At 43.0% G+C, this 24,271-nt stretch overlaps 1 protein-coding gene across 3 annotated transcripts in view; it reads left to right on the top strand.

Moving 5' to 3' along the window:
- KAT6B (K(lysine) acetyltransferase 6B) overlaps positions 1–22,798 on the top strand; it is a 288,543-nt gene extending 265,745 nt beyond the window's left edge. For all 3 annotated transcript variants that reach the window (XM_006887508.1, XM_006887507.1, XM_006887506.1), the window contains exons 14-18: positions 10,287–10,518; positions 10,970–11,129; positions 11,727–12,035; positions 14,885–15,176; positions 18,673–22,798. In XM_006887508.1, the coding sequence (XP_006887570.1) occupies positions 10,287–10,518; positions 10,970–11,129; positions 11,727–12,035; positions 14,885–15,176; positions 18,673–21,200 (3,521 nt within the window). In that variant the 3' untranslated portion in view covers positions 21,201–22,798. The remainder of the gene's footprint in view (positions 1–10,286; positions 10,519–10,969; positions 11,130–11,726; positions 12,036–14,884; positions 15,177–18,672) is intronic.
- The last annotated feature ends 1,473 nt before the right edge of the window (positions 22,799–24,271 follow it).

Genomic DNA, 24,271 nt, shown 5'->3' with positions numbered 1-24,271 from the left:
GCGCAGGATAGAGCAGGGTTTAGGGCTGTTGTGCATAGGGTCGCTATGAGTCGGAAACGACTCGACGGCACATAACAACAACAACAACATATGTATTTAATGCAGAATTTTCAATTTTATACATTTTAATGGTCAATTCTTATGAAGGTGTCTTAATATTTTGTTGTTTTGTATGTTATCGATTTGAAGCTGACCCTGCAGCTAGTTTCCAGAGGCTGTGACTAGCATAGGAAGAAATTGCCATCTTTCTCCAGCAGGGCAGCTGGTGGATTGAAATTGTGTGCCTTTGGGTTCATGTTAATTTTTTTAAAAATTTTCCTCCTAAAGCTTCCTATAATTTAAAAGTGGTTTCCATGACAGAAAATCAGAAAAAGTCAAAACGGAAACCATTATTCTCACTTGCCTTTCTAATTTCTCTTATGAGGAAGGCATGACACTGGTATTGTCCCATTTATCAAACCAGAAATACACCTCTGAATGACTAGCTAGAGCTCTGATTTAGATTTGTGATTACCAAATACACTTAAGTAAAAATATTCTTTAAATGTATGGTTTCCCTGACTGATTTTAGTTCAGAAGTCTATTATACTAGTACATTCTCTCTTTTCATGATTATCTTATGGAAATGTGTTCACCTTGCATGTTGCGTCCCTGTGTCGAGCAGACCTCATTTTCCCAGCAAGAAAATTAAAAGGTTGAATCTATTCCCATAGTTAATCATCTTCTAAAAAAGAAAAAAATATATTCTAATACCCAGACTGGAATTTTTCTTGTAGTGGCATGTTACACACAAATATTTCTCTGTTAGATGTTCAAAAACGAAATCTTTGTAAAGTATCGCAGAGTTTTTTACTCTGTGACATTCCTGCCCTCTAGGCTCAACTCTCGGTATCTCTGTCTCCCTCGGTTTACCTTCTTGAATTTCTTAACTGGGGACCACAGCCTTTCAGGGTGACAGAAAGGGTAGGTAAGATTGCTGTACTCCTTTTCCTGTTCTTCGTATTGTTAGTTCCCGAGGCCCTTTCCTTAATATAACCTATTCTAAAGTACAATGAAGATCAAGAAGCACTGGTCTCGACTAGAGAATAGAAGAAGAAATAAACACAGCTCCACTGAATTGGATTGTTGGTTATGCTAGTACTAATACATCATCTTCGACCTCTGGCCTTCAGGCTGCTCCCAGTAGCTGGTGGTGTCCTGGCCATTCTCCAACTCAGTGACAAATTTACAGGATTCACCCTCCTTAATCCAGGGGCAACTCAGAGGGAAGAAGTCCTTTCCTGACTGCTCAGAACCCTGTTTGTGAGTTCATTTTCTATCCAAGTACCTAACTTTGCCCTGGTTGACTGGACACAGAATGACCAACTCTTCAACAAAGTCCATAACTGCCCACAGCACCAAGGAAGTCATCCAGTCAACCTCATGTGATTGGTCGGCTCCTCCACCTGCCATGAGGGAACCCATGTCAGTGCGGGGAGGTGAGGAACATCATTCCTCTTCTGAGTAGACTTGGGCATACGTTCGCTTCAGCACAGCAGTCGTCGCCTGCATAGAAGTGAGGAATAGCTTAGCCTAGAGAAGGCGTGCTGAGGAACTTGTGGAATTTTTGAGAAAGATTTAAGAGAAGGGGTTGATGAACCAGACCAAAATGTGATGCCAGGCAGCTAGCTAACTTTCCTTCGCCAGAGCCTTTGTCTGTACTCCCATTTTCTGGGTTCCACTCTCCCGGGACATTTCCTCAGGGACACGCCTCTGTCTCCTACAGCATTTGGGTCTGCCTTGGCTTTTTCTGTCCTCGCACTGTGTCTGAGTTCTGCTGAAGCCAGGAAGACATTGTGTCTGTGGTGGTTTGATGGGCTTGCTGTTTGTTCTCTGAGGGTAGTCCTTGAAGTTAAGGACTAAGGGGCCACAGGGAATTTGGGGACTGCAGAACAGTGCTTGCTGGGATCACTGAGTTGCAAGTTTTTCGAGACAATTCCTGAGGTCAGATGTGTGGGGGGTTTTCCATGCCTCTTTCTTTTGTTTAAATTTGTGTTGGAGTAGTTCACTCTTGTGTGTGAGATGGTGTGTTAGAATGAGGAAGAAAAAAAGGGATTGGAGAAAACTTTTTGAAGTGTGGCCTGGTTTTTAGGTGGTGCTGCAGGCAAAAGTAGAAGAAAATGGTTCCTGTCAGTCTGACTCCAGAGCAGTCTGTGCCTCCTTTTGTCTGCATTTTCTTTCTTTCCCATTAAGCTAGGATATTTAGTCACCCACATAATCTCCTGAGGTCTCATTCATTCAATATGTCAAATGAATAGCTAACATTTATATAGAGTTACTGTAATATGCTAAGCACTGTTCTGTGTGCTTTGTATTATTTACTCATTTAATTCTATGACAACCCAAAAGGTAAGTCTGGTTATTTATCCTTATTTTATGGATGAGGGATCTGAAGCACAGATTAAATAAATTGTCAGGGCACCAGAATTCTGTTGTAGACAGTCTAGGTCCAGAGCCCAAGCTTCTAACCAACCTTTATGTAGTACTTTTTATGATCTGTCACAATGTATTCAACAAATTCCATATTTATTTTAAAATACCTGTGGCTTTGTTGCCCAAACTGTAAGCATTTCCTCTCTCCTTGAGAAGACATACACACAGTTTTCACAGTGCAGTCCGGTCCCTAAGTCAAAACTATTTTCAAACAAAGATCTTATTTGTCCTTTTCACATTCTCGTATGAGTGTCTATCTGAGTTTTTCAGAGGTTTTATGACCTGTGATATCACAGCACATTGAATACTAAAGCAGATAGGAGAATCTGGCTGCCCTCTTGTAAGCCAGCTGTTAAAGGGATTTACTAAAGAAAGGTAAAATAATACCACTCTTTTCATAATTCTTTTTGTATTGTAGAAACTATGGATCTATTTTTATTTTAAAATCATGTTAACACTTTGAGTTTTGTTTTCCAAAAAGGAATTAAATAGTTTTAAATATCTCTTTAAAATCATTATATTAGTTAGAAACAATAGATCTTCAGGGTCTTAAATAATTTCTTTTAAAACAGAAGTCGTCCTGAGACCAAAGCATTGGGAACCACTGATTTATTATGTAAGTTCTTGGTTAATTCAGCTCTGGTCCACAGTGTGGGAACAAATGGACAATCTCAGGCTCACCTCCAGGTCTACTGGGAATCCATGTTGCAACCAGAGGTGACTTGTTTGCACAAATAAGATTGAGAAGCACAGGCCTAGAGCAGATAGCCATGGTCCCAACAGTGCATTGGTCCAGCTCAGTCTGGAGGAGCTTTGGAGAGGTAGCTGGCGCTGTCCCCTACATGGACCTTTTAGAAGGCTCTCCCTACTATCCAGAAGTGTTTTACATCCTCTCCATAACCAGCCCTTCCATAGCTGCATTTATAACTGTGATCTTCAAGCTTGAGTGTACATTAGTCATCTGGGGAGCCAGGCCCTACCTAGCCCCACAATTTCCAATTCTGAGCTTTTTTTAAAACTCCAGGTGATGCTGGTCTGGGGGCCATATTTCGAGACTCACTCATCTGGGAGGCAGACTGGGCACTTGAGAAAACAAGTAATATTTATTGAACTTGATATAGTTCATTTCTGCTCAAAAGGAAGACAAAAACACGTCAAAAAGCAAACCCCCTGCTGTTAAGTTCACATAGCAACCTTTCATCTGCTTTCCAAGGCTGTGACTCTCCAAGAGAAAAGATCGCAGTCTTTCTCCCACAGAGCAGTGGGTGAATTCAAACCACCAACCTTCAGTTACCAGCAGTAGCAGTCTTAGATGAAAACCCTTAATGAGATAGATTGACATGGTGGCTGTGACAGTGGGTTCAGAGGATAGTGAGGATGGCACAGGAGCAGGCAGCATTTCATTCAGTGATACATAAGGTCAGCTCTGGTGGCCTCCTGGTAAGGAGTTGTATTGCCACCAGCTGCTCCTGGGGAGAAAGATGGGCAACCTCCTATGCCATATACTGCTGCCTGCTGGCAGGTCAACCATGAGTTGGTTCTGAGTCAATGGTACCTAACAACAATACAAAGTCAGGATGAGTTACTGCATACTCAGCAACTCCTAACAATGGGCTTGAGGATAGCACAGGATAGAGTGTGGTACAATGTGTTGTTCATAGGGCCCTGTGAGTCGTCCTCAACACCACAGCACCAGACAACACCAAACATCAGCATGATTCCTTTGGACCCACGGGACTGTCCAAGTCGTTGGTCATAGATGCCACCCAGACTTTTGTTACTCAGGAGACCCAAGAGTGCAGAGCAGAGCTCCATAGGGTTTCAGGCCCTATGTCATCTGGGACACTTTTGTGTGGATTCAAGCCACCCACCTCTCAGCTCCTCATCAGATGTCGAATTGGACTGGTCAGAGACTCCTCGAACCACAGAAAGCACTCCTGAATTTGCCTATTTTTGAAACTCCTCTCAAAATATAAATTATCTGAAAAATAAAACTTTCTAATTTTGCTAAGGAGTTATTTTTATCTTAATAAATGGGAAGCAGTGAAGTCCCAAACCGGTCACAGGTCATTTAAAATATACTTGCTGTTAAAAACAAAGTGTGCAAGCTGAGGTTCAGCTTCCCTCCTACTAATTGAAAAAGCACCGCAGATGTTAAACTTGGAGACATTAAGTAGCCTGTCAAATTCATTTGTTCTTACATAAACTAATAGCATGACCTGTGCCCACTTAGGTCATTCCTTGACCCAGAAGCCAGTGACAGGTGAGCAAGCACATTTCCACCCGCCCAACCTATCCCCAGATAGGGAATTGTTCATGTTCAAGATCTGTCATAAATCCCTTGCCTGTCGGTTCCCAGGCTTGCCAGCCTAGTGCTGTCCACTGTTGATGGACTTTTTAGCTGAGTTTACTGAGGTCAACAGGTGTTTGATGAAAGGTGTTTAATCCTTGAAGATTATCTTCCCCTAAAAGCAACCAGTGACCCCAGACTCCCATAATCCAGACAGATGGGAGTTGAGTATGGCATGTCAAAGTTTATACTTTCTTGTTTGAGGAGACGTGTATGGTTTGGTACCAAAGCATGCTGGTTGGGGCGGGGGGGGGGGGGGGGGGGGGGGTGTAACCGCCTGTGAGGGGTTTATGTTTCGCCCCTGCCCAAGAACATTATGACACTTCTGGTTCAGCCTACAGTTTTGAAATAAGAATAGTGGGAAAAGGAAGGAATGTTGCATGTTCAACAAGAATTAACCTTATTGTTATGTTGCAAGTTTAATTAACTTTGAAATTTGGGTCTGCAAGAACAAATCGTGGCCTTGTCATAGATGTTCCTTCCTGATGACAGTGGATCTATCTGCTTAAATGAAAGCAACCCGTTTTTCTCCCCTGGGAAGGGGTTAACCATTTTAAACATGGGGTCTGGATCAGCTAACATGAGAATTGATTCTTTTACTCACCACTGCTGGTGGTGGTGGTTACGTGTTCTTGAGTCAGAACCCACTCATGACCCTCCAGTTTAAATCTTCCATGGAGCAGCTGGTGGATTCGAACAGCATGCCTTTTGGTTGGCAGCACAACTCCTTACTACTAGCCCACTGGTGAAGGCAAGACGCATTTAGACTTATGTAGTAAAATTCAGAAATGTTTACCTTTTTTTAGACTACATACTGTTCTTTTTCTTTAAGCAAACTGCTTTAGAACCTTTTTAGTTAAGTGCTCCACCCAGTGAAACTCAGCCATCACCTTCTGCTGGGTGAGTAGATCCAATGAAGCTGAAAAGGAAGCCAGGTTTCGCCAGTATCGAGATAGTTGATGTTGGATGAGAGGTTTATGGGCCAGTCGGCTTTCAATTACAACTCTCCTGATCCCAGGCTAAGGGCTATTCACACAATACTTCTGGCTCTACCACTTAAAGGGAATAGTTTTCACCAGCGATTATTCGGCTGTTATTGGGATTTGTCCTTCAAACATCTCTTTGCTTTCCATCTAGAACAGGTTCCCCCAGGAATAGTTCAGGTTTTCTGAGTGAAAGTATCCTGAGTTAAGGTGAGATGTCAGACCACAGGAGGTTATTTACCACTGGTGTATTGTACTTGTTTCAGATCCTTCAGGACAGTACACCAGCTTCCAAGATAAGTGCCTTTTCTTTCCCTGCACTTAGATCAATTATTTGGAATCTTTTTGGTAAGTTAATTTAAGAGCTGTAACATAAACTACATCTCTGTAATTAATTACTCAATAAGTAAAATGCTCTTACCAAAAATTATCCTGCACTGGGCTGAATAGCAGTTGTGATTTGAAGAGACTAGGAAAAAAGGAAACTCTGGTGGCCCAGTGGCAAGAAGCTGCACTGCAGTCCTGAAGGTGTGAGGTTCGAATCCACCAGATTCTCTTCTGGAGAAGGTGGGGCAATCTCCTCCTGTGCCAGTCAGATCTGATTCGATGGTACACAATAAGAGAAGAAGAGGAAAAAAATGAAGTCTAGAAAAGATGGAAAGAAACCAAAGATGGAGCAAAATCCTTTAAAACATTCCATGTTTTGAAGGTCAAGATAATGAAGTACCACCAGCAGCAGCTTTTTTTGGAGACAAGTGGAGCTTCAGGCAGTATTTAAAGAAGAAATTGTATTCACCTAGAGGAAGTAGTACAGCCGAGGGCTCCTTAGAAGCAGGGGTGGTGGGACTTTGTCCCCCTACTTTGGGCTCCTAGCAGGATGAGCCAGTGCATAGAGAAGGACAGGGTGCTCGGCAAAGCTGAGGGGCAGCAGAAAGGGAGACCCTGACTGGGATGGACCAACTCAGCGACTGTAGTGATGGGCTTCGGCAGAACAGATTGGGAAGCTGCTGCGGGATCGGGCAGGCTTTTGTGCTGTTGTACGTGGGTCCCTGTGGGTTGGAGCGGATTGGGGGTTCCTTATGACAACATTGCACAACTTCCGCCACCTCCAAGCTGTATGTTTTTATGTTTTGACTTATTATAAGTTATTTCACTCAATAATCTTTTAATCTGAAGGGTTTTTTCCTTGGTCATTTTGACTATTCAAATAGATGCCATCAAAAATTTCTCTTCTAGGAGAAGATATTTGTGGCCTAAGAAATGGCACTCGTCCTAAGCATGTGGGGTCCATGCCACTCTCGTACATAAGATAGGAGAGAGGCATTTAATGGCCCACAGTGCAGTGACACTTCAGTCGGAGGCATTTCGGGTGTTTGATGTTGGTGCTTGTCATCCCTGAAAACGTCGGTGTTTTTTGATGTCTGTTGGTTAGAACTCTAGTGTGTTCGTGTTTTTCTTCCCAGCACCCAGGAAAGCTTTGCTTCCCCCTTAGCACAGTGTGATGTGCGAGGGCCCAGTACCCTGAGTGGCACCATGCTCTTCAGGGCTGTCACTTCACTGCTCCCTCTCCACTCCCTCAAGTCCAGGACTCTTTTCTGGGGACAGGTGTTGGTCTAAGGGGTCCCCCCAGGAGATAGCTCCCTGCCTTGGTAAGGATAGCAGGTGCTGAAAGGCTTGTTCAGAGTGGTCTCCACAGTCTGTGAAACACCTTGGGCCAAAGCCATTTAGGTTCCAGCCTTGACATGTTGCATCTTTAGAACCTTGGTTGTGCAGACATGAAGAGTTGTAGAACATGTGCCTTTCTATTGTTCTGCATCCGAGAGTGGGAACTGTGGGAAAGGAAGACGGACGGCTGAGGTGTGCACATCCTGGGAGAGGAAGCCCATCGTATGGGGAAGGGCACACACCACCTTCTTTTGTTTGTTTTGGTTTGTTTTCTTTTTTTCTTCTTATTACTAATTTTAATGAAAATTTACAGATATTTTGGATTTCCATTCATTCATTGTTGCCTTTTTCTCCATGCCCAGCCTTGCCCTCCAGTTTGTTGTTGTTCTTGAAAAGTAAAGGAAAAGTTCTTTCATTGTTACACAATCACTCCCCCAGGTCCACTGTAGCCTTTATCCCTTTTAAACAGTTTTCTCCCGCATCTGTTTCAATGCAGTATACATTATTTATCCCATCTTTCTCAGTCTCCGCAAACCCCTATGTCAGTCTCATTTTAGTGGCACTATGCAGTATTTGTCCTTTTGTGACTGAGATATTTCACTCAGCATAATGTCCTCCAGGGTCACCCATTTTGTATAATATTTCATGAGTTCCTTGTTTTTCAATGCAGCGTAATATTCCATTGTGTGACTATACCACAGCTTCTCTGTCCATTCGTTTGTTGATGGGCACTTGGGTTGTTTCCACCTATTTGTTATTGTGAACAAAGCTGCTATAAACATGGACATGCATATATTTGCTTATGTGGCAGTTATAGGGTTTTGGGGGTATATTCCAAGTAGTGGAATTTCTGGGTCAAATGGTATTTCTACAACAACTTTTTGAGAAAGTGCCATACAGCCTTCCATAGTGGTTGCACCATTTTACACTCCTACCAACAGTGAATAAGGGTTCCAGTTTCTCCACAACCTCGCCAGCATTTGCTGTTTGCTGTTATGGGTGAGATGATATCTCACAGTAGTTTGACACACCACCTTCTGTTAGGGGAACTTCTGGTCCTTCTCTTCTGTAGGGTTCAGAGCAGACCCCGTGGGGGCCTGGGCAATTTCCCAGTCACTGTGGGTACTTTGAATTGAGGGCTTTCATGGACAAAAGGGAGAGTTCCGCAGTCACAGCCCTGTGGTTCCTCCCCTCTCCTTCCCAAGGTGCAGAGCTGGGACCTCCAGCCAGTTGAGTAAATTTCTCAGCATGTGCCAAGCACTTAGGAGGCAGATGACGGATGTGCCAGTTATCTGTGTTCTGAGGTTTGGGCGCCCTTCGTATTCTGGCGAGCTTTCCTCCATGTTGACAGGGCACGACACGGCTGCATTCAGCACCGCTGTCGCTGGTAGTGTTCCTGACACAGCTGTTGAAAGCTTCCGTGTGCAGTCAGATGACATGTCAACAGTGGTTTGACTGTTAAATTTTGTGGTGATTGTTTGCATTCATTCAAATGTTTTGTGCTTAACAACTAGCTAAAGAGACAAGTCAAAAGACATCCGTAAAACCTAAAGTTAAATGTATGCCTGTTCTTTATAGGGGCATTCCGGTTAAAGCCCTGAAAATGCAAAATCCTGTGGTTGGTTATACCCCTGTGTGGGTACGGTTGGCTTATTCTCTCTTCTTGCATTCTTCAAAGTGATTTTGATAGGCACTGAAAATGCATGGATTTCTTGATTTCTGCTTGTAACCACAACAAAATCCAAAATTGAGAAGATTCTTGAGATTGCAGCCATTTTGGAAATGTAGATAAAGAGAAAAATGCTTACAGTTTGGCTGGTTCACAGAGCAGCATGGTTTTGTAATTGCTGCCACCTACTGTATATGGTTGATGTTTGTTTAAATTTAAGGATTTCATGAAGGTGAGGCTGTGGAAACAGATAATTAGTGCAAGGTAGACATCATTAGGCTATATAACATTTCTTCTCTACTCCACAAGTGGCTCTTAATTACTGAGACAGCCGCCAGCTTTCTTCATTCATTACCTTCAAGTGGATTTAAAGTTTTTCTCATTTGAAACTTCCTCTGCCAAAGAACCTTCCCAGTAATGTTGTAAAAGGCACATTCAAAAGCTTAACATGCTCAGGGATTCTCTGAATATCGTGTCCATGAAACCATTTCTTTTAAGGATGCTTTTGTTTTCGATGTAGGAACAGTGTTCTGGGGCTGGGTTATAAATTCATTTCCATCAAAGCAGTGAATATAGAGCTCGTGGAGCTGCTGTGAAATGCAGCCCTTGACTTGAAAGACATTCTTTTATTAGTCCTGAAACCAAGCTGCACATCAGTCTGTTAGTTAAACGTAACAGGCAATATAGAATCTGAGTCAACTGGAGGCCCCTCTCTTTTTATTAAGACCCAGCTGTCAAAGGGTCGTTAGGTCCTTCCTGTGGAAAACAACTTGCCCATTAATGTTTGGGGTGGTCCCTCGACAGGATCTCTGAGGAAGTGCCTGACATTTAGCTTTTGAAAGAATCTAACGCTGCTGAGAAACTTGGATGTTGCAGACTTTCCAAAAGCAGTGTCTCTAACCTGAGCTTTTAAATATGCCAGGATGACTTGACTTCTAGGACCAGCATAAAAGATCGAGAAGCATAAACTTCATGGAGGTCAAATCATTGCTAGAGCTGGGAAGAGACTCCAAACAGAAAATTAATGCACTCCCCCATGCAGTGTTTTTACCTTGTTGCTACTTAAGTTCTCATGGCCTTGTTCCAGATTCTGGAGACACCACAATGAGGTGTCCTTTTCTTTCTCTCTCTCCCTTTCCTGCCCTAGGCTATCTGCTCTCCAGAAGGGAAGGCCAGGCAGGGTCTCCTGAGAAGCCGCTTTCTGATCTGGGTCGCCTCTCCTACCTGGCCTATTGGAAGAGTGTCATCTTAGAATACCTCTACCACCACGATGAGAGGCACATCAGCATCAAGGCAATAAGCAGAGCTACGGGCATGTGCCCACATGACATTGCCACCACTCTGCAGCACCTCCACATGATTGACAAGCGAGATGGCCGGTAAGTTCTGGGGCCTGGGTGACACCACTGCATTGCAGAGACGGACCCCTGGCTCGGTGAGTCATTTCCAGTTAAAGATAAAACCAGTTACCATTGTATTGGTTCCAGTGCATCACAACCCTACTATGAGTTTTAAAGGACTGATTTGTTGGAAGTGGATTCCTCCCATTTTTTTATTAGCTTCTGAGTGTGCCATTTGCAGGCTAGCAATACCAATTAAAGAGAAGAGATAGCCCGATGGTATGATTTAAACCTTTTTTCTGAAAATACAACACATAATGACCTTTCTTTTGCTAGTTTAATATCAAGTTGTGATTTTTTTTATTGGTACATTCTCTTAACTTTGCATAACCTTGTAATGACTGCAGTAGTGCTAGTGTATGTCAGTGTGTGAAGGTGAAATGAAATTTTAGCTTTTGACTCCACTTTGTTCTGCCTCATCACATTACAGATTTGTCATCATTCGAAGGGAAAAGTTAATATTGGGCCACATGGAGAAGCTAAAAACCTGTTCCCGGGCCAATGAACTAGATCCAGAGAGTCTGCGGTGGACCCCAATTTTAATTTCTAATGCTGCTGTTTCTGAAGAAGAGAGAGAAGCTGAAAAAGAGGTAATGATTGGTTTCATCAGCCTAAGTTTCGTGATTTCAATCTTGTAACATTCTTAAGCTAAAAGAGTCATTAGCATCTTTGTCAAGATCTTGGTTATGTAGAAAAGAGTTTGTGAAATGATATGGCACTAATTTAACCTAACTGAAGTTGAATGGTAAGACATGATAATTTTATTGAATTGAGTATGAGAAATGAAACATTTATCATTGATCACAGAGCAGCATTTTTCACTGCTGACAGCGTGTAATCAGATCAGATTTGGCGCCAGGCTCCAAGGCTGCAGTGTCAATCGATTCTTTGTGTTTATGAACTTGCTTAAAGTGCTCCATGCCAGTGAGCATGTAATGTAGTGATAAAGGACTCAAATCAATTCGCTGCATCATTAATAGTGCTAAATATCCCATGAAACCCAATCTCCTTTGATTTGTTATCCTAACTGATGTAAAGGGGTCCTGAGCTGACGCAGCTGGGATGCTGCTTGGCTGGCTGACTGTCCTGATCACAAGCAACTTAGAGATCATTTGCCATCGATCCTGGGAGGCTTCAGCTGCAGTGCTGCCCTCTGACTGGCCCCCATTTGCACCCTCCCCACTTAGGCCGAGCGGCTAATGGAACAAGCCAGCTGCTGGGAGAAGGAGGACCAAGAACTGCTGTCATTGAGAGTGAACAGTCGGCAGTCACCTGCGAAAGGACAATCGAAAAACAAGTATTTGCATTCCCTGGAGAGCCGGCCAGGGACAGGAGAACGAGGGCAGCTGAGGGAGCTGTCTAAAGAAAGCAGTGAGGAGGAAGAGGAGGAGGAAGAGGAGGAGGAGGAGGAGGAAGAGGAGGAGGAAGAAGAGGAAAATATTCCGAGTTCTCCCCCAAGACTAACTAAGCCACAGTCTGTTGCCATAAAGAGAAAGGTAAGTGTCTGTTAGGATTGTCAGTTTGTGAGTCAGTTTCAATCAGATCTTAAATTTGTCATCACAAACATTCTATTAAAATTTGTTTCTCTCTTTAGTCCTCAGATAGTTTGTGTATCCAGTCTCACTAATCATCTGTCATAATCATTTAGCTTACAGTCATGATTATGTTTACCTTCTGAGGCTTGTTAATGCTAAGAGGAAATCCATAACAAGGCAGCTTCCTAGTTTAGTAGTTACTGCCACCTGCTGGTTGGCAGGAGTAGGGCCGATGAGCTCATGGGAACCTATATGGGTCTGAGAGATCATGTAAATCACCCTTCAATTAATTTTGATGAAAACACCGTGGCCTAGGGATGCCAGGGGACTTGAGCATCTCTAATAAGCTGTGTGATTAGAAAAAGAGCCATAACCAAGCCCAGTTGTTCTAGTATTATTTGTTTTTCTTATACTTTTCATAGACTTGGAAGAAGGTATGTTAGGCCCTTAATTTTGAGGCTCTGGTATTTTGCTTCTGTGGCTAACTACTACTGCCATCTTATTAGCCTAGTAAGGAGCTCCAGTGCCATAGTGGTAGCTTAATGGAGGAGTTGCACTGCCAACCCTAAGGAATACAGTTCAAATCGATGTTCCATGGGAGAAAGATGTGCAATTTCTTTCCTTACTTCTGTGCAATTTACTGCCTCTGAAAATTTGCTAGAGGGTATGCTATAAGTTGGTTTTGACTCAAGGGTACACAACAACAGCATTAGCCTAGCAGATTTTTAGATAAACTTCCATTATCTCCAGTGATTCATAGAAGCAAAAAAAATTAGTTTGTCTTAGGAATGACTCAACCCAGGTCCAATATCTCTGTCTTTAGGATCTATGATAGAGGCCAGATATTGTTAGTATAACTAAGACAAGCAGAGATAATTAAGTCTAATTTTAAGGCTTTGCCCAGCAGCCAGTCTATGGTATGTGTCAAGGAGCTTGCTGTCGTAACATAAGTTCAGTCCTTCTGGCAGGCTTCAGTCCAAGGGAAGCAGTGGGGATGTGGTGAGAAGGGACACTGCATCGAGGGAGACTTTAGGCTTATATAGTATAGTTCATTTACTTACAAGGAGAATGTATTCCTGTATGGTATGAATGTTGTTGTTGTGTTGTTAGGTGCCGTCGAGTTGCAGACGACTCATAGTGACCCTATGAAGGAGAGTCCTCAACGCTTGGGTGTCTCTCATCCTCTCTCCAGGTTCATAGGGTTTCCGGAGGCAAGCTATCACGGAAGTAGATGCCACTCCTCCTTCCAAATCGTGTAAATAACTAAAGAAAATTGTTTTAAGACATTAAAAATAGTCATCCAAGTCATGATATGGACTTCCCTCACAGAAATGGGCTAGACCTAAAGAAAACGGGCTTCATATTGACTATACAATATGGAGGAATGTTAGTAGATTGGGGAGGGCAGACAGCCTAGGGGCTTGTTAATCATAAATATTTAGTTAAAAATATAATTGTCAGGCTTATGTGTAATCAGTGGCCATCCAGAAAGTTAAAAACGGAAGATAACAATTCTTAGATACAGTGTACCTAAAGTTTGAGTTTTAACGTGAGACTTTTTTGACTCCTTCATTGCATTATATTTTCAACAATTGGGTGCCCACTATTGAAAGATAGGCAGCCTAGTGTTAAGGAGCTGCCCTGCTAACCCAAAGGTGTGTTAAAACCACCAGCTGCTCTGTGGGAGAAAAATGGGCATTCTACTCCCATGCGGTTTATTGCCTCTGGAAACCCACTGGAGAGTCTACTGTGAATCAGTTCCAACTCGATGATGATACTCAGCAATAAAAACACAGACAGATAAGGATCCCCTGTGCCATAATAGATCACTTGCTAGGCTGTTAAATGGAAAATCAGATGTTTGAGCCCACCAGCCACAGTGAAATAGAGCCATCTGCTCCTGTTAAGATTTACAGCCTCAGAAACCTGAGGGAGGGTTACCAGGAATCAAAGTGAACACAACAGTGTTGGGTTTGCTTTGATTGTATTGACAGAACAGGACCAGATATGCCTGTTAGTCTTCGAATTGTTATTTTGTTTAGATATTTTATTATTTAAATTTGGTATCATTAGATCTTTTTTTTCCCCCTTGGGAAGAATATATTTTAATTGCAGTCATGTGGACTTACTGTGCCAACCTTAAATGCAAGTAGAAAACATTTTTTTTTCCTCTTATAGAGAAAAAGATAGTGCTTATGTGTTTCGTAACTTTTTGGGAAATGTTATCCACTGTCTACATCATGGAGTATCTAGGACACTATTAATATTTTAAACAGCAGGCCTTTCTTTTAAGTACCTTTTCTCTTTTCATTTTCAAAAATCCTGAAGTTCTGTGAATTTGGAAACAAGTAAACTAATGCTTTGCATGTATAGTAGATGCTCCTCAATCTTTATTTGAGGGACACGATGGCTACTTAACTGCTACAACATTTGCAAGAACACCAGCCTTCTTGTCATCCTTAACATCTGTGAATGTGCTACAGGATCTTAGATATTGAAGCCAGTTAAATCCTACTTGAAAATACATGATAAAAAAAGCAGAGCCTTCATTTTTTTTAAGTCTAGGTCAGCTGTTAGGATATTACCTCTCAAAGCATATGATTGAGTAAACATCTGTTTTATTTGGAAAATACTTGCCTTTGTAGCCCAAGAGGGATGTTAAACATCAAATGGAGGTTAAGTACAAAGGCATTACAAAAGTCTATGTGTAAGGTTCCCAGACATGCGTTCAGGACATGTTTACTCCATAGCAACTCAACCACTTAATTTCTCCTGAGCTCTTATGTATTAATGTTTGGAATTAATTTCAGAGGCCTTTTGTATTAAAGAAGAAAAGGGGTCGAAAACGCAGGAGGATCAACAGCAGTGTAACAACTGAGACCATTTCTGAGACAACAGAAGTACTGAATGAGCCTTTTGACAACTCAGATGAAGAGGGGCCAATGCCGCAGCTGGAGCCAACCTGTGAGATCGACACGGAGGAGGACACCTTGAAGCCAGTTCTGAGGAAAGCTTTCCACTGTCAGGCTGGGACGAAAAGACAGAGCGAGGAAGAAGAGGGAGAAGACAATCATTGCTTTAAGAACGCGGACTCTTACAGAAGTAAGTGGAGGAATTTTAAGAATCTTACTCTTTTGCAGGTCCATATATGATAGCACAGTGCCTATGGGTCTGACTAGCCCCTCTGAAATAACCAGGAAGCTCAGCTGTCCCTGCTCGTTTGTGACTGTGTCTAGCTCTTCTTCCTGAAGCTGGACTTAAATTTAAAAAGGTAGATGGCCAGAGCCTTCACTTGCAATGAGGCTCTTAATTTGCAGAAATTTACTTACTCTGTAAACTTTGAATTCACCAGTCAGAAGCATATATTTCCTTGATTCTAATATGAATTTTTTTTACATTTAGTATTTCTATATTTTTACCAACACGAACACTGAATATGATTGGGTTTTTGTTTGTTTGTTTGTTTGTTTTCACTTCAAAACAAATATTAGAACTAATGGTGTATCTTAAAATCTACTCTCTAGTAGTAGTTGTTGTTGTTGTTGTTTACTATCAAGTTGGAACCAACCCATAGCAGACCCTCCTGTGGGTTTTCAGAGGCAGTTCATTGCACAGAAGATTTCCCATCCTTACTCTCTAGACTCATTTAAAATTAGCCACATCAGCAGCAACAGCTTTGATAATAAAGGATTTTACAGGAAATCAGGAAATTTTTAATCCATCCTTCCTTTAAAATTATTGTTTTATAGATTGCTCTTGACAGGAACACACTAACCCCATCTTCTTAAAAACAAAAATCAAAATGCTCCAGGTGCCCTGTTTGAAAGCACCGTCCTTGCCTGTGGGCTTGGGAACCCAAGCTCCCAGCTAGCTGACTAACAAGCCCTAGCTTGAAGATCTTTGCCCACCGCACAACGGAAATTAATTTAGTCAGAAATGGGGTTTTAAAGCCACTGTATTCCCATACAAGTATCCCTCTAACTTTTGTAAAGTCACAAAATCAAGACAGCATATTTTTTATTTTCCAAATTAACAGAAATGCAATTTCTTGCTAAGAGAATGATATCCCAGGTATAGGGGGGAAAGCCTGTTTCATTTCTTTAGGCAAACATGCAAACAACAAGAAACTACAGAGAGGTGTGTGTGTGTGTGTGTGTGTGTGTGTGTGTGTGTGTGTGTGTGTGAATTGTGGGGAGGAAGGAAGTGTGTATGTGGAAATTGGTGGGGGGAGGTTGGTTTGTAATTTGAATTGTGAGAGGGGTGTGAATTGTAGGGAGGAAGGGTTTGTGGAATATGTGTGAAAGAGAATTGTGGGGGGAGGTGTCAGTTTCAGGGAGAATGTGAATGTCACTTGTGAGGAGGGGAGGGGGTTGTGTAAATTGTAGGGAGGGGTGTGTGGGAGAGGTTTGTGGGGAAGGAGGGTGTGTATGTGTGTGAATTATGGTGAGTTGTTTTGTCTGTTATGGGGAGAAGAAAGGGGTGTGCAAATTTCAGGGAGTGGGGGATGTGAGAGAGTTGTGGGGAGGAGGGAGGTGTGCGGTATGTGAATTGCAGGAAGGAGGGGTAAGTGTATGAGAATTGGGGGGAGTCTGTGTGAATTGCAGGGAGAGGGGTGTGTGTGAGAGAGAGAGAGATTGAGAGAAGAGAGAGTGTGAATTGCTGGTAGGTGTAAATTGTGGGGAGGAGGATGTGTGTGAGAATCGGAGGGAGGAGAGATTGATTGTGGGTGTGTGTGTTTGAATTGAGTTGTGTTTCCCTTTCATGATTATCTTCTTTGGAGCTCATCACAGAATTGTCACAGACTTCATTTTCCATTAGAAATTCTGGCCTTTCAGGATCTTTTCCTAAAAAATACTTGGAAAGGTCTTCTTCAAGGAGATGTTCTTACAGAGACTGATAGACCCAGCAGCATCTGTACTAACAAAGCGGAAAGTATCTCTAGAAGTAGAAGAGTCTGAAAGACTTGAGATGTGTCTTACTCAGGGATTCCACTTTGCACTTCTGAAGGACTCATTCTACCTTCAATGAATTTGTTCTTTATGCTAGACAATTTGAATATATTACTCAAGGGTAAGATTATGTGAGAACCTTTTGTCATGTAAATGAGCTAAAAGCTTAAACTGCTATCTGTTTTTGTGTATATGTTTCTTTTTGTATAACTGTCTTTCTGTACTTCTTTATATCAGTATATACTTGGAGGGTACAACTACGGCTCCCTAAACTAAAAGGAACTTGACAGTCAAGATTGGTTTCTGGAGTTCAGACCTTCCATTTGAACAGTAAATGCAATATGGAATCCCTGAAATTTTTTTTTTCTTGTTGTTGTTTTGTATTTAAAGTTTTTATTGATGGATTCAAATGGACTTTAGATTTTGTTGAAAGCAGCCACGCCCATGGACTGCACATAGTCTTCACAAGCAGTTATCTGTTCTTCCAGCACATCTGTGCCAACTTAATCGTCTTCAACTACACACTGTATCTGAAGCTTCTTAATTCCATATCCCATGGGTACTAGCTTGGAAGAGTCGCCAACCAAGCCATCTGTTTGAATACTTCTGGCACACTCTTCCAATTTTGCCATGTCGGTTTCATCATCATTCCATCTAGTAAGATGGAAGACTTGGCAACAAGTGCAGGGTTTTTGGCTTTCTTAGATTCATAGTATGAAAGACAATCCTCTCTTAGCTTCTTTGCTTCCTCACTTTCCTCTTCATCATCAGATCCAAAGAGATCAGTGTCATTGTCATCTCTACTGTCTGCAGCTCCACTTCCTGTGGTATATCCCACATTATCAGGGCCATACTTCTCCAATGCTTTCTTCACTCCTGGCAGGCTGACCTTGTCCTTCTCATAAGACCAACGTAGGGCATGACACAGGTCGGCATGTGGGGGACTGGAGATGGCTTCAAACACCACCACATCTGCTTGCAATGGCATAAACCGTCCATGTAGCTCTTGAGGACCTGGAAGCCGGTGGTGGTCTTCAGGTCTCCAAACCCCCGATGTCAGCTGTACGTGAAGCTGGGTGGCAGCGGAGGCCAAGACAAGGGGCGAAAATCGGCCCCAAGCACTCAAAAAGGGGAGAACAAGGCAAGGATCCATTTAATTTTAAGTGTTCTACTGACTTTCTCAAGGTAGATACAAGTCAGCTGCTGCTCTGCTGCCATTAAGTAGTGATTGGGAAGTAAACCAGCATGTATCCTTTTTTCACTGTGTTTCTAAATTTTTAAATGTTCAAATTGATTTTTCTACATGGTAGAACTCTAGACTTTTATATCAAAGGAGTATCTACTTGTTAAAACCTTAGTTTAATATAATAATCATGTGCTCTCAACCAAAGTACACTTTTCTAAGTAGGTGGCTGGGAAAGGGATCTGACTGGTCTTTTCCTTAGACTTAGCTTATTTATTACTTTGTTTATATTACAATTTTATTCTTCATTAGTCTTGGTTATGTTGCTCCCATCAAGCCTTGAAACACTAAGTTGAAGATCATATTTGCTAATTAATCTACAAGAATAAATTATAAATTCAGTTGTTTATGGTTATGCTTTCTAAGACTATTTTTTTCTCTCTCTTTCTCTCTGCCTCTCTCTAAGACAATTTAGATGATGATGCACATACCTTGAAAGAAGTCAGTAAAGACAATCCTGAACCTCTGAAGTGCAAGCAGGTCTGGCCTAAAGGGACAAAGCGTAGTCTGTCTAAATGGAGGCAAAACAAAGAGAGGAAGACTGGATTTAAACTGAACCTCTACACCCCACCAGAGACCCCCATGGAGCCCGATGAACAGGTACCAGTGGAAGAACAGAGGGAGACTTCAGAAGGAAAAGGCAGCCCCACTCCCATGGAGCCTGAGGAGGAGGAGGTCAGGGGGCTGCTGGGACCCCTGCCACCTCAGGACGAGAACAGAACAGAAGCAATATGTGCCCCTGGGAGTCCGAATAAATCACCAGGTGAGACACCAGAAGGTGATCTAACCAAACCTGAGGAGGAGGAGGAGGAAGAGGAAGAGGAGGAGGAAGAAGAAGAAGAGGGGATGATGGAAAAAGATCCAAATAGTACTAAAAGTGAGGAAAAAGAGGGACCAGAAATCTCCTTAGAGAAGGAGGCTTCTGAGCGTTTGGATGATCATGAAGAGGAGGAGGAAGAGGATGAAGAGCCAGCTCACAATGAGGACCATGATGCAGATGATGAAGATGACAGCCACATGGAGTCTGCCAGTGCCGAGAAAGAACCACCCCCACGAGAAGCCGCTAAGGAGGCGCTGGTGAGCCAGGAGGCTTTTTTAGACCTTAGTGTTCAGCCTGGCCACCCAAATGCAGAGGTCTTGCTGGACTGTGGTGTTGACCTTGCTGCGTCCTGTAATGACGAGCCTAAGGAGCTTCCTGGGGACTCAGAAGCTGCCCCAGAGTCTGATGAGGAACCCCAAGAAGAGCAGGTACAGAAGGAGGACCAAAAGGACAGTGACGTGCACCCTGAGTTCAAGGAGGAAGCGGCAGCAGCCGTGGAAATCGACTCTGAGACGGTCCAGGCAGTCCAGTCTTTGACGCAGGAGAACAGTGAGCAGGACGACACCTTTCAGGATTGCACCGAGACTCAGGAGGCCTGTAGAAGCCTGCAGAGCTACAACCACGCGGACCAAAGTCCACAGCTCGCCACCACGCTCGACGACTGCCAGCAGTCAGACCACAGCAGCCCAGTGTCATCCGTCCATTCCCACCCTGGCCAGTCAGTGCGTTCTGTCAGCAGTCCCAGTGTCCCCGCCCTGGAAAACAGCTATGCCCAAATAAGTCCTGATCAAAGTGCCATCTCTGTGCCATCTTTGCAGAACATGGAAACCAGCCCAATGATGGATGTCCCGTCCGTTTCCGATCACTCACAGCAAGTTGTCGACAGTGGCTTTAGTGACCTGGGCAGCATCGAGAGCACCACAGAGAACTATGAAAACCCAAGCAGTTATGATTCCACCATGGGGGGCAGCATATGTGGCAACGGCTCTTCTCAGAACAGCTGCTCCTACAGCAACCTCACCTCCAGCAGTCTGACCCAGAGCAGCTGCGCAGTCACTCAGCAGATGTCCAACATCAGTGGGAGCTGTAGCATGATGCAGCAAGGCAGCATCAGCTCCCCGCCACCCTGCAGTGTCAAGTCTCCTCAGGGCTGCGTGGTGGAGAGGCCCCCCAGCAGCAGCCAGCAGCTGGCCCAGTGCAGCCTGGCTGCCAACTTCACCCCACCAATGCAGCTAGCGGAGATCCCCGAGTCGGGCAGCGCCAACATCGGCTTGTATGAGCGGATGGGTCAGAGTGATTTTGGGGCCGGGCATTATCCGCAGCCATCAGCCACCTTCAGCCTTGCCAAACTACAGCAGTTAACTAATACACTTATTGATCATTCCTTGCCTTACAGCCATTCCGCTGCTGTCACTTCCTATGCAAACAGTGCCTCTCTGTCCACACCATTAAGCAACACAGGGCTTGTTCAGCTTTCTCAGTCTCCACACTCTGTCCCTGGGGGACCCCAAGCACAAGCTACCATGACCCCACCCCCCAACCTGACTCCTCCTCCAATGAATCTGCCACCCCCTCTTTTGCAACGGAACATGGCGGCATCAAATATTGGCATTTCTCACAGCCAAAGACTGCAAACCCAGATTGCCAGCAAGGGCCACGTCTCCATGAGAACCAAATCGGCATCCCTGTCACCAGCCGCTGCCACCCATCAGTCCCAGATCTACGGGCGCTCCCAGACTGTAGCCATGCAGGGTCCTTCGAGGACTTTAACAATGCAAAGAGGCATGAACATGAGTGTGAACCTGATGCCAGCCCCAACCTACAATGTCAACTCCGTGAACATGAACATGAATACCCTCAATGCCATGAATGGGTACAGCATGTCCCAGCCCATGATGAACAGTGGTTACCACAGCAACCATGGCTACATGAATCAGACGCCCCAGTACCCTATGCAGATGCAGATGGGCATGATGGGAACCCAGCCATACGCCCAGCAGCCAATGCAGACCCCACCCCATGGTAACATGATGTACACAGCTCCGGGACACCACGGCTACATGAACACGGGCATGTCCAAACAGCCGCTCAATGGGTCCTACATGAGGAGGTAGGCAACACAGGCAGTCACGGCCCCCACTGGGCACCACTGTTGGATTTATCTGCACAAATACCTTTGAAGAGTACGATTTCAAAACCAGCAATTGGTGTGAATGCAAAAACATTTGTTGGCACCATTTATTTAAAAAAAAAAAAAAAGCTGTATGCAGCAGAAAGCCTTATACAAGTTGTTTTTCTTTTTTTCCTTTTTTCTTTTTTGGTACCTTCGTTTCTGTTACTTTTATACGAAATTCTCTGCAAAGGAAGGCCTCTCTTTGGACTACAGTTCGGAGGCAGCCACTCATTGTGCCTGCTCCCATCACACGGTGTGGATATATCAAGCCCCTAAATTATCTGTTTTAATACTGATCCTATAGCTTTTTTTCCCTTCTCTACCCACTCCATGTAAATGCCTTTAGCATTTCAGTTACTGTATGTTTTGTTTAAGGTGACACCTGAGCATGCCGCTAATGTCTTTGTTAGTGACAGTGCGTTTTGTAGTACTGTACAAGTGTTGTGCTAACAGTAAGCCATTTCTTAAGTTTTTTGCCTTGATTAGGGTGCCCTGATTTGAGGGTGTAAAAAACAAAAACTAAAAACTATATTTTTGTTAATTATAAAACTGTAAAGAGCTATAAAAGCTATTCCCATTTGGTTAGTCAAAAGGGTTTTATTGTTAAATGTTTGGTGTAAAGTTAAGACCCTTTTCCATTTTGGTGACAGATTTCTTTGGGGGAAAAAAGGCAGCTTTCTGTTTTATAAATGCAGACTTCTGTTTATTGAATGATGCATATCTCAGTGTTTATCTGTCAGGTTTTGAAACATTTCATATATGTCCAAATACTTGGCAGGATTTAAAAAAAAAAGTGAATTTGGTGTAAAGTTGCTATTTTATGGAAATGCCTCTAACTTTACATTTTCATTCCATCTGTAGATTTTTCTATCTTTATAAAATATTGAAGTTATTTTTTAAGGAAAAATAGAGAAGTAGCTTGTGAATAGCTCAAACTAAGCTTACGAATCGCATGTAAAAAAGCAAAAAGGTTATTTGTGTCTGTTTATATTGCTTCCTTTTTTGTAGCCTTTGTACCTGTACAGGGTGACTGTCAGGGCCACACAGAGGAGGTGCAACCCTTGTATAATAGGAGCCAGCGACACTCTTGTATTTATCTGTTCTCTTTTTAGTCAGTCACTTAAAAAAACAAAAAACAAACAAAAAAAACCCCAACAAAAAAAGCTGTACATTTTAACATAAAATAAATTATGATGAGCCATTTTTAGCCTCTCGTGTCCTGTCATGTTATGATTGATAGAGAATGCCCAGTCGAACTGTATCATGTGTCACCTCTCAGAACACATACACATTTTTTTGGAAAATAAATTATTTAGTGTAAATTGGAGTTAAGAGATCTTCTGATTTGTTTTGACTTTGGGGGAGGGGGTTGGCAATAAATAAGAGTAATATCTAATAAAACCATCACATATACCAAATACCTATTTAATAAATTAATTTATAATGGATTTTAATGCTTTTCATGAAAGTTTATTCTATGCTAGTGCATACCTTCTGTATGCCAATCGTTGTCTTTAAAATAAAGTGAATTTGTTTTTTTCTTTTGGACTTTGATCTTCATTTGCAAAGGAATCCCATGCAGATACCAGGTTGCTGCTGTTAGCACAGGCTGGTTAAACACCCCTCGGGGCCTAGACAGTGGTAGCAAGCTTCACTTTTAGAAGATTCAAGGGAGAGAAGCACCCAATTTGGGATTATATGCTTGGGGAATTATTTTTATTAAAAGGTGTGAACGTTTTGCTCTGATGTGAATGACTGTATACTGTCTGTTGAGATTTTTTTTTAAAAAAAATGGCATTTTGTGGTGTTCAGAAAAAGTTCTGACTTTAAATGTTTAAAGTACTTGATTGTTCAAGCTGGAAGTCTGAAAATGAATGCTTGACTGGGCACCCATAGTGAAACTAGTCTGTTAAAATCTCAGTGTGTCTGAGCAGGGGTGCTCACAGCTGCCCTGGGAAGTATAGGTACATGAGCCTCTTAGAGGTACCTACCAGAGAGCTTAGCTGGTATAGTATGTAGGGCATTGCATGGCTGTCCCCAAGACTGCCAGTTCAAATTCACCCGCGGCCCTGAAGAAGAAAGATAGGCAATCTCCAAAATCCTGCTGGAGGGTCAATCAGTTCCAACTCAATGACGGTGAATTTGCGTTGTCTTGGGGAGTTATTTTGTTCTGAGGAGAAGACGTTACTTTTTTTATTGGTAGTATAACATACACATAAATAAGATATTGTACAGATCACAGATATAGACATTAAACTGGACGCAAATGTGAAAGCCGGGTAAACAAGCATGGGCTGGAAGCTTTGTTTGTTGCCTTTGTCAGTTGCTTTTTTTATAGTAACAAAGCTTTAATATCAAGATTTTCTGTTTTGGTTCCCTGTCTGTACAGCACACAGTCATGTCATGGTTGGGGGTGGGGGGAAGTACCTCCAGTGGCTGAGGGCAGGCTTCTGAGAGGGATCTCCAGGGCCAAAAAGGGCCAGAGAGCCTTTAGAGTGCCAGGCAGTGTAGGATGGAAAAACTTGGTCCACCTCACATGGGAAACAATGCCCTTTGGCCCTGATGTGTGTAGGCTCCATGTACTGATTGTATAAATCAACTACTGCATCATTCCAGGAGTATCCAAGGTTCTGGGCAACCTGTTTAATCCAAACATCAGGCCAGAGACTCCCCGTTCCTGGAATACAGGTGCCAGCAGGACCTGCTAACCCTCTGACCTGGGGGCTGCTTCAGAACTGAAGCACTTTTAGTCTCTGCTCTTGAGACTGTGTATCATCAGGTAGGAATCATAGTTGATCCTCCAGTGGATTTACAGAGCAGTTAATCTCCCAGGAACAGATGGCCCGTCTTTCTTCCATGGAGCAGCGAATGAGTTCAAACCTCATCCCTTTGGGTTGGCAGCCCAACTATTTACTACTGAACCACCAGGAACTTCATCCAATTGCAGTGTAATTACTATTAGGCTGAGGTTCGCTTACCCCACATCTCTCTCTCTCTCTCTCTCTCTCTCTC

The sequence above is a fragment of the Elephantulus edwardii genome, unplaced genomic scaffold, assembly GCF_000299155.1.
Source record: "Elephantulus edwardii isolate Elephantulus edwardi_28Jun2011 unplaced genomic scaffold, EleEdw1.0 scaffold00058, whole genome shotgun sequence".
Taxonomy (NCBI): Eukaryota; Metazoa; Chordata; class Mammalia; order Macroscelidea; family Macroscelididae; genus Elephantulus; species Elephantulus edwardii.
Note: the sequence above shows the minus strand (reverse complement) of the source record. Positions and strands in the feature narration are given on the sequence as shown.